Source organism: Humulus lupulus, chromosome 1 (assembly GCF_963169125.1).
Source record: "Humulus lupulus chromosome 1, drHumLupu1.1, whole genome shotgun sequence".
Taxonomy (NCBI): domain Eukaryota; kingdom Viridiplantae; phylum Streptophyta; class Magnoliopsida; order Rosales; family Cannabaceae; genus Humulus; species Humulus lupulus.
Genome location: NC_084793.1, coordinates 244,833,497 through 244,844,421, shown reverse-complemented (window position 1 = coordinate 244,844,421; position 10,925 = coordinate 244,833,497). Strand labels below are relative to the sequence as shown.

General features: G+C 34.9%; 1 protein-coding gene across 1 annotated transcript; it reads left to right on the top strand.

Moving 5' to 3' along the window:
• Nucleotides 1-431: 431 nt before the first annotated feature.
• On the top strand, nt 432-4,589 carry LOC133830699 (succinate dehydrogenase [ubiquinone] iron-sulfur subunit 3, mitochondrial). The gene is made up of 4 exons (XM_062260741.1): nt 432-701; nt 788-1,026; nt 1,747-1,956; nt 3,909-4,589. The coding sequence occupies exons 1-4, from the start codon at nt 432-434 to the stop codon at nt 4,108-4,110; spliced, it is 921 nt and encodes a 306-aa protein (XP_062116725.1). The 3' UTR covers nt 4,111-4,589.
• Nucleotides 4,590-10,925: the final 6,336 nt, after the last annotated feature.

Below are 10,925 nucleotides of genomic sequence, written 5' to 3'. Positions count from 1 at the left end.
GCCCTCTATAATTAGAATTTCGTCCACTACACAATTTTAACTTTTGTCTTTTATATTTTTATAAAACTCAAGTTAAATTCCCATTTGAGAAGAAAGATTTCCATCATGTCTTTTTTAAATAAAACAGATATATAAAATGAAATAAAACATTATTATTTTTGGCTGAGTAAATTAGCTCATGGATTTATAAAAAAAAAACAAATAAATAGCTGATGGCATTTTGTTTTCGACAAATGGCATGTTCTTTCTTTTAAAAGGTTGTAATATGAAACCATCACTGTGTGTTGTGTGTACAAGTAACACCTGTCGCATTTGGTAACACGTGTTCCTAACCATGCAACACCAACTAAAAATTAACAAGCAGCTTCTCCTACCTTTGCTATCATATCATAATCTTTCGCCTTAACCGACCAGAAGGACGAAAAGAAACCATGTCGAAGACCTGGATTCGACAAGGCTACACCAAGTTAGCTCGTATTCTTGGCAAAGCCGATCCAAAGAAGCAAACCTTCTCAGTCATAGAGGGCCACCCTGCGGCCCAACAACACGCAGAAGTGGCAGCCCAGGCCCACGAATCCATCCAAACAAAAACCAGTGACCTAATAAAAGAGTTCAAAATATATAGATGGAATCCAGACCTTCCCAACAACAAGCCCTATCTTCACTCGTACTTTATTGACCTCTCCAACTGTGGTCCTATGGTAAATAATAATGATAATAAAAGTATGTGTATAGTTTTCCAATTTTGTAGATTTATGGGAATTATTATTATTTGTTTTGGGTTTAGGTTTTGGATGCCTTACAGAAGATAAAAGCAGAGGAGGATTCGAGCTTGAGTTATAGGAGGTCTTGTAGGGTAGGAATATGTGGGTCGTGCTCCATGAACATCGATGGGACCAATACTGTGGCTTGTCTGAGGCCCATTGATCCAAACACTTCTAAGGCTACTGTTATTACTCCCCTACCTCACATGTTTGTCATTAAAGATTTAGTCGTTGATCTCACTAATTTCTACCACCAGTACAGGTAGAAAGCACTTTATATTATTATTTTACATATTTTATTTGTAATGAAATTCTAAATTTTACCAAATAAAATAGATTCTCAATTAAATTGAATTCATGCACATATTTTGCTTTTAGATTTTTAAAAAACAAAACACTTCTAAAATATATCAAAAGTTTTTTTTTTTTTAATTTAAAAGGTCGAAAAGTTTGGATTACAAATTTTTTAAAAAAAATTGAAAACAAAAAAATAGACGTAGAGCCATATAAATTTTATTATAATATGTCCTATGATTATATTTGGTGCTCAAAATGATTTAATTTATTCAACCCAAATTTATTTGTGAAAAGTATATGTACAACTTTAACTAAATCAAATTCAAATTGAAAGACAAAATTTAGATTATTATTCAACTAGATCAATTGGCAGATGATAGTCTACAAAGACTAATTATAATTGATTAATTTAATTTATATATCATATAAAAATTTTGAAATATAATATATATATTAATATTTTATATAGACCTTTGAAATTTATTATAAAATATTTAGAATATGATTAAAACATATCATTCAATACTCTATAATAATTAATTATTATTTAAATTTTATTTCTTTATCTGGTTTCCATTACCTTATTTTTATTTTATTATTTTCTATCAAATTACTCTCTATGGTCAAAATTTAGAATAATAAAATTTTATAAACCCTATTAATGTATTCACTACGACATACATAGGATGATCGAGCCGTGGCTAAAGACAACAAAAGAACCAAAGAACGGTGGAGAGTACATGCAATCGCCTACGGACAGGAAAAAACTAGATGGGTTGTATGAATGCATATTGTGCGCTTGCTGTAGCACATCCTGCCCTTCCTACTGGTGGAACCCTGAAGAGTTTACAGGACCAGCAGCACTTCTTCAAGCTTATAGATGGATCTCCGATAGGTAATAATGCATTTTTTATGTAATCCTTCTTTCAATGATTTATATCTATAGTAATATATAAAAAAGCATAGATATTATAGTTTAGGAATATTCTCGTTTCATCTCTCATTTTGTCCTTTTGTCTTTTTGAATTTCTATTCTTTTAAATAGTGATTTTGCATTTAGTGATTTTTTAAATAGAAATTTACATGTTTATATTTTTTAAATTCTAATTTTTTATTTATTATACATATGGTACATATTTGTCATACATTTTTTTATTATCTCTATTATATAAAATAATAATACATTTATATAAATATTATTATATAAAAAATGTACATAATTCATTATACTTTGTAGAACTATATAAGCAATTAAATATATAACTTTCTTAAACAAATATTTAAATTATTTTTTTCTCATTTTTTTTAATTAATGATATTTCTTAGGGACTTGTGTTGTATTTTTTTTCTTTCTATTTAATTATATATTTTGTTAATAAGGTTCTTCTTTATTTATCTTTTTTCTTTTTTTTTCTTTTATCAACTTTTTCACTTGTTAATTTACTATATAATAAACTATTCTTCTTTTCTTAATAAACTAGAAGGAAATCATACTTTAGGATTAGATATTACTTATCATCCCTTTTATTATCGAATTTTTAATCTATAACCTCGATTATTAATAATATATATTATTAAACAAACTACACACTTATTATCCAGTATAATAAACTAATAAAATAAATTACTAATCTATTATACAATGCTTGCATTTTATTTCTTTATACACCGAGGTATATACATTTTGTAAAATATATTCCGTAATTAACATAAGCAATACATTAATAATAATAGATGGATAAATAAATAAAATCAACAATAATAATACATGAAAAAAGTGTACAAATTGAATTATTTATTTAGATAATTACTCATTTTATTTGTTATAATTTCATTTTTAAAAATTGAATTAAAATAGTTTAAACAAATAAAAATGAAATAATCTTTCACAAAAATGTTAAAATATAATAACTAACAAAAATTAATAAAAATATAATTTTTTAATTAAGGGTAGGCACGTACCAGGGACTAGGATATATATGAGGCAATGAAAGTAGAAATTTTTATTATCATCATGGTATATCCCAAATATGTTAATAAAAAAAATAAAAAATTCCACATTATATGATATGATGGCTAATTACATTAACTTATAGAGTAAATAACATCTAAAATACTTAATGTTTTTAAAAAGTTGCACTTTTATATTTAATTTTTTTTGCAGTAAATATACTAAATGCTTTTAAAATGTTGTACTTTTATAATTATTTTTTAAATTTTAAATTATTTTCTCTTTTCTATTATTTCTTAAAACAATTATTTTAAATTAAACATTAATAAATATTTTATTAAAATTAATAAAAATGATTTAAATAATTAAAAACTTAAATATTTTCATAAAGAAAAATATAAGTTTTAATAATTTTACTAATCTTTTTTTTTATTTTGAAAGTGAAAATAATTTAAAATTTAAAAAATAACTAAAATTTTATATTTTTCCTTCGCTTTTTTATAATTTAAAAAATAGATATAAAAGTGAAATATTTTAAAAATATTAAATATATTTATCACCAAAAAAAGAGTTTGAATATAAAAGTATAACATTTTAAAGAAATTGACTATATTTATCGCCAAAAAATAAGATTGAGTATAAAAATACAATATTTTGAAAATTTTGGATATTTTAGTGGTTATTTACTCTATTCTATATAAGATTTATTTGTCACATATATATTATACCTCATAATTCTCAAGATTCATCAATATCAATATTAACATCTTATGATTAGTAACACATTATTATAGTCATGTATGCACAACCATGTAAGCATTATGGTGTATATATAATGATAATCACATATTGATAGATAAGCATGAGAAACTATAATACAAATTTTGAGTTGGCAGCCGGGACGAGTTCCCGAATGAACGACTGCAGGCATTGACAGAGGACCATAAAAAGCTATACAGATGCAGAACCATTAAGAATTGCACAGCAGCGTGTCCCAAAGGCCTAGACCCGGCAGATGCCATTAGCAAGATGAAGAGCAAGCATTTGCTTTCTCGGCCGGTAGAGTTGGCGGAAGACCCAGGGACTGTAAGCCTATGATATCAATCCATCAAGCTAGCTATGTGTCCAGTTCAACTCTGCTATGATCAATATGCTTCAAGGCAAGGATGATTTTGTCCGAATTGATCTACGAGTCTATGAAGTATATTTTTTAAATGATTTTGTTATAAATAAGAGATATGTTCATAAGGATAGAAACTCAAACTTCAATCTATATACAAATATCGATATTCAGTGAGTTGTTAAAGCATCGAGAACACGATTTCTTAAGCACCTATTCTCCTATCACCGCATAGAGGAAGAAAAATATGCTAAGAGAGACCCGATGGCATGAACTCCGACTGATATACTAAGTAGTAGTAGTTTTCTGTAACTCCGACTGAGAGTTGTCTTCAAAACACAAGAGTGAGAAGCATTTGCGTTCTCGGTGAAATCACCAATGGCGAATATAAGCAATGAAGCAGTAAGGGTAGAGCTGTCCAAATGGTTTGACAACGCCCTGCAATGGAGGACATGGAAATGGAGTGTTATATTATTTTATAATAGGATATATAGACTAAATAATGTGATATATTGTAACATATAAAAGCAAGTTAAAATATTTATATGTAAATATTTAAATATGTAACATATTTAGGGTTACAAATTCAATTATAAATTTGTAACTCCCAAATATTTCTCAATAATGTGTAAATTTGATGTTACACATTTTGATTTGAATTACTCAAAGCCATAAAAGATATGGCAGTTAGAGATGTAATTTAAACTCTTATAATGTGTCTAGAAGTTATAAAATCAAGTGGAAATGAATTTGAAACGTTTTGGAAAAGTTTGGAAAATTGGTAGCTGAAAAAGCATTGTGGCCGCGGCCTGGGCTACAGAAGCCAGTGGTCGCGGCCAGGCATATCCCAGGCCACGGCCAGAGGGGCTGACAACCTTTTCCCAATTTTAGTTTTATTCCAGAAAGTTATTTTCAAATTGTGAGAATTCCTTAGTGTTTGAGATAGGGGAAATAAGTTTTTGGACAAAGGTTGTAAACCTTGTTCAAGTTGGTGATTCCTAAATGCTCTTCACTTTGGTTGTGTGAGTGAGAGTATTTGTTCATTGCTCTTGTTCTCCTTGTCTACTATTGTTTTTCATCTTCTTCTCTTATTTTCTATTTACACTTTTACTTGTATCTTTTGTTTTAGAGTTATAATTTCTTCTACATCTTTTCTTCTACTACTTCTAGTTTATTTGTGTTATTTTGTTATAGAGTTGTATTTTCTATTACTATATTCTTTTACCATTTTCTATATTTACATGTATCTTTAGTTATAGAGTTGTAATCTTATTTAATCAATTAATTTGATTTGTATTATTTTGCTTAGAGTTTGTAAGAGTTTTACATCTTTCCATTGAGACAATTTAAATATCTCTAACATGGAGTTGGCACCTTCAGACCATAGCCTGCCAACAATTGGGTAAGATGTTTTCAAGAACATGGCTTACACGAACAGTAATCAAAGGTTCACTCAATATGGCCGGGGGAAGGATTCAAGGATGCTCAAAGGGTTCTCAATGGTAGACCTTGGACTGTTGAGGTGCTTTATTAGCTATAAATCCTGGCCTAATGGACAGAGATACTCAAAGGTGGCGTTTGACACGACCCCAATATGGATTCACATTCCAAACATCCCAATAGGATATTGGAATAAGCCAAATCTACATAAACTAGCAGCCAAAGCAGCAGACAACTACGAAATCCCAGAAAAAGCTTTAGAATATCGAATTGGGACACTCCATTTCAAAGCATTTGTAGAAATCAACAAACCACTCACTTCCGGATACCCCATTCGAATAGACAATCTTCCACCTATGTGGATCCAATACAAATACATCAAGCTTCCAAGAATATGCTACAAATGTGGAATGATTGGGCATGAACAAAAACATTGTTTCAGACCTCCTACACTTATCCACAACAACCCAGGGGAAAGCTTTCCTTTGTAAGGGGACTGGATCACCAACTTTTGTTAACTGGATTCATCAATGTGTTAGTACATCCCAACTATCTCTTCTTCTTAATGGAGCGCCTTTTGACACAAGTTAGCCAACGAGAGGACTTAGACAAGGCAATCCATTATCCCCAGTTCTATTCATCATAGTTGTCGATGTACTATCTCGCTTATTAGGAATCAACGAAAATAAAAAGGAAATCAAGAGAATTAAATGGCAAGACAAGCGCCCCCTATCTCACATCTCATATCTGCTGATGATCTAATGCTATTTGGAAAGGCGCTATAAAGGAGACGGAAGGATTGATGAAATGTTTGAACACTTACTGTGATTGGTCCGGAAAGAAAATCAACATGCAAAAGTCAGCAGCCCTTTTCTCAAAGGATATTAGGCAGAGGCGTTGGTTGGAGTTGGTTAAGGATTACGATTGTGATATCCTTTACCACCCTAGGAAGGCCAATGTGGTAGCAGATGCGTTGAGCCGGAGGGGCCTAGGACAGTTGTATAGTTCCACCCAGATCTCGAGAGAATTAACTGATGAGATGGCCAGGGCAAGGATAGAACTGGCGGTAGGCCAGTCAGCTAATATTACCTTGCAGTCGACCCGGCTAGAGCGGATCAAGGAGGGTTAGTCGGTGGACGCGAGGTTGCAAGATGTTAAGCAGCATGTCTTAGCGGGGACAGCTAAGGATTATTCTGTTTCTAAGACAGGTTTGCTTCCATATTAGGGACGGATTTGTATTCCGGCAGATGAGGGGATCAGACGAGTGATACTGGATGAGTCTCACACTATGCCATACTTACTTCATCCGGGTACCACAAAGATGTATCAGGATCTATGGACATTATATTGGTGGCCCGGGATGAAGAAGGATGTGGTAGAGTATGTGGCTAGATGTTTGACATGTCAGCAGGTAAAGGCTGAGCATCAGCGACCAGCAGGATTGCTTCAGCCTTTGGGTATCCCAGAGTGGAAGTGGGAGGACATTATGATGGATTTTGTGGGGGGACTACCCAGGACAGTGGGACTTTGTGACTCGATGTGGGTGATAGTGGACAGGTACACCAAGTCAGCTCACTTTCTGCCAGTGAAGTCGACGTACTCAGTGGAACATTATGCAGAGTTGTATGTGAGGGAGATAGTACATCTCCATGGGGTTCCAAAGTCTATTGTATTTGATCAAGACCCTATCTTTACCTCCAAGTTTTGGGGAGCTCTGCAGAGAGCCATGGGGACTCAGTTGAAGTTTAGCACAACTTTTCATCCTCAGATTGATGGACAGTCTGAGAGGACGATTCAGGTATTGGAGGACATGCTTAGGGCGTGTGTGATTGAATTTGAGGGATCTTGGAGTAGGTACCTTCCGTTGATCAAATTCTCATATAACAACAGTTATCAGTCTACAATTGGAGTGGCTCCTTACGAGATGTTATATGGAAGGAAGTGTAGATCACCCATTCATTAGGATGAGATGGGTGAGAGAAGGTATTTGGGGCCAGACATGGTTCGGAAGACCAATGAGGCTATTGAGAAGATTCGAGCCAGAATGCTTGCATCGCAGAGTAGACAGAAAAGCTACGCTGATCCTAAGCGTAGGGACGTGGAGTTCCAGGTTGGGGATCACGTGTTTCTGCAAGTTTCACCACTGAGAGGGGTGAGGAGATTTGGAGTAAAGGGAAAGCTGAGCCCTCGGTTTGTTGGACCTTTCGAGATTTTAGAAAAGATTGGACAGGTGGCTTATAGGTTGGCCTTGCCACCGTCGTTGTCAGGAGTTCATGATGTATTCCATGTCTCCATGTTGCGGAAGTATGTTTCAGATACGACACATGTGCTGAAGTATGAGGACTTAGAGTTGCAGATAGACTTGTCCTATGAAGATCGACCAGTTCAGATTTTGGATCGAAAGGACAAAGTCTTACGGAATAAGACAATTCTGTTAGTGAAAGTGTTGTGGAGAAATAACAAGGTCGAGGAAGTGACCTGGGAGTTGGAGACAGTGATGTGGGATTAGTATCCCAAGCTATTCAGGTAAATTTCGAGGATGAAATTCTCAATAGGAGGGGATAGTTGTAACGACCCAAAATCACTAATATGACTTAAGGGCCTTGATTAGTGTGCCGGGAGGGCATAATTGGTTTATGTGTGAATTTATTGATTTAATGCATGACTACATGATAAGCATGCTTGTATGATTATATGAATATAAATGTGATTAAATGTTATACTTGTGAGAACCACATTATTATGTGGGTAAATCTGCAGCAGGCGACTTGAGGCGATCTTAGGGAGCTAGATAGCGGGAAAGTCATAATGGGGCTTAATATTTGACTTTGGACAAGTCAAGGGGTGTTTCAGGTATCAGGTGGTTATTTAGATTATCAGGTTATGAAAATAAATAATTGGAGATATATTCGAGGTTAGGAAGTCTAGGTGGGAATATTGGGGAATTTTACCATTTTGCCCTCGGGGACGTTTCCGGTACCCTGAGCCTTGGGATTAACTTGATTGCTTAAGGATAGACTTAAGAAGATTTTAGAAAACTGTGGAATATAGCAAACCGACCTTCTCTTCCTTTCTCCCTTTCTCTCCCAAAGAAGAACACAGAAACTTAGAGGTTTTGGCTGGAAATCTAAGAATTGAAGCTGGAGTTTAGAGGATTAGCTCAAGGATTATCAAAGGAACTTAATCAAGGTCGAGGTAAGCATTGAATTCCATTTTCTGTGGTTGAAATTCTGTGTTTTTGAGTGTGTTCTAAGAGGTTTTGGTATTTTGGATTTGAAGATTAAATTGAGGCTGGAACCTTGGAAGTTAGGCCAGAAAACTCTTGGAGGATTGGTTCTGCAACTGAGGTAAGCTCTAATTTAAGGTTTAAAGGTTGAGTTATAGTGTTTCCATGGCTGGGTTTTGAGTTCTTGAGTTAGAAAGTTTCAGTGATTGAAGTGGGTTTTTGATGGGTTTCTAGTCTAGGTTTTAGTTGGGTTGTGTTGTTGGAATCTTGTGAGAAGTTTTTGGGTAATTGAGTTGTGGAATTGGGGTAGTTTTGAGTGAGTTTGCATGAGGTTTGAGAGTTAAAAATGGAGGTTTTTCTGGGTTCGAAGGGGTCGGGCCGCAGCATAGTTCTTGGTGAGCTGCGACCCTTCGAAGCTGATGTGTGCTGAGGAAGGAGGGCGGGCCGCGGCATGTTTCTGAGTAGGGCCGCGGCCCTTACCTGTTTTTGGGCATTGGGAGGCCTCTGGTTGGGGCCATGCCGCGACCCTTAAGGGATTTTGGGATTTTGAGATTCTAGGCTTGGGAATTTAACCTAGGGTGCTCAGGATTGAATCTTTTACCATGTTTGGTGAAGTTCAATGTTCTGGAGACTAAAACTTTGTCTAGAAGATCATTTAAGATTGTTGATGGTATCCTTTATCTTGGTTGTGACTGGGTGCTAAGCTAGGGATCGGGGATCAGATCGCGCTCAAGGAGCATCGCTCGTAAATAGTTCACTTGGAAGCCAAAGGTAAGAAAACTGCACCTGGTTGTGTATTTGTAATGGGACTAAGGGTTCCCTAATATGTATGCATTGAAAAGGATGGTATTATGCCATGTAAATAGTAAACCAACGGCCTAAGAGTGCCAAAGGTTACACTTGCGCACAGGGCGCAGCTCGGCCACTGCTAGCCGAGGACAGCTTATTATGTACTGAGCTCGGTTTAAGCGGGCCGGAGTTAGTGGGGTAAACAGAGGGTGCGGCCTAAGTTGTCGGCCCTAGTTGTTATGTGATTTGACTGCTATTAGTGATTGGTTGCATCTTTGATTCTGATTACATGCTATGTGATTAATGTGGAATGTTAAGTGGTTGATCATGCTTGATGAATTATTCTCTTGATATGATTGTTGAGATGTGTAATATGTTTTCTTGCTGGGCCTTGGCTCACGGGTGCTACGTGGTGCAGGTAAAGGCAAGGGAAAAATTGAACAGCCTTGACTTGGAGAGCCCTGTGAGCGGAATGTATATGACCAGCTGCTCAGCCGCCACGGTTGAGAGGATAACAGGAACAGAAAAGCTATAAATGTCTATTTTGCCTTAGAGTGGCTGATGGTAGTCTGTATATTGGAAATTTTGTAAACTAACCTTTAAACACTGTTCCTTTTTGGGATCCCATACGTAAATTTGTTTAAGTATATGAAATGTATCTTTTGAGACCAAAACCATTTTATCCTTAGCACATTTATGGTTTAGTGACACGTTTTGACTAAATGACTTGATTAGCAAGTCCTAGCGGTCCTGGCTATCTAGGGCGTTACAAGGTTACTCAGAGGATCTTGTTGGCTGGGAAGCTTGACAAAGGGCTCTACAAGTTTGACTCTCTTCAGCTAGGGCGTCTAGTCAATGACCATACACTATCTACGTCTAGTGCAGTAGTCAATAATGTGCAAAATAATGCATGTTATAATCATGACTTTTTTTCTTCTAAGTTTGATTTTTCCTTGTGGAACAATAGGCTTGGCCATCCTACAACTTGTATTGTAAAGAGAGATTTGTCTTCTTGTAATATCAAAATTAGAAATAAAACAGATTCAACTTTATGTGCAGCATGTTGTCTTGGTAAGCATCACAAGTTACCATTTTCTGACTCTACCACTTTGTATACTGAACCTTTACAACTTTTGCACTCTGATTTGTGGGGACCTACCCTAATTAATTCAACTAGTGGATACAAGTACTACATAAGCTTCATTGATGCCTTTTCCAGACATGCATGGATTTATATGCTTCGAACTAAGTTTGAAGTTGTATTTACTTTTACTAGTTTTAAAGCTCAAGTTGAACTTCAACTAGGTTACCAAATAAAAGCCATTCAAACTGCTTGGG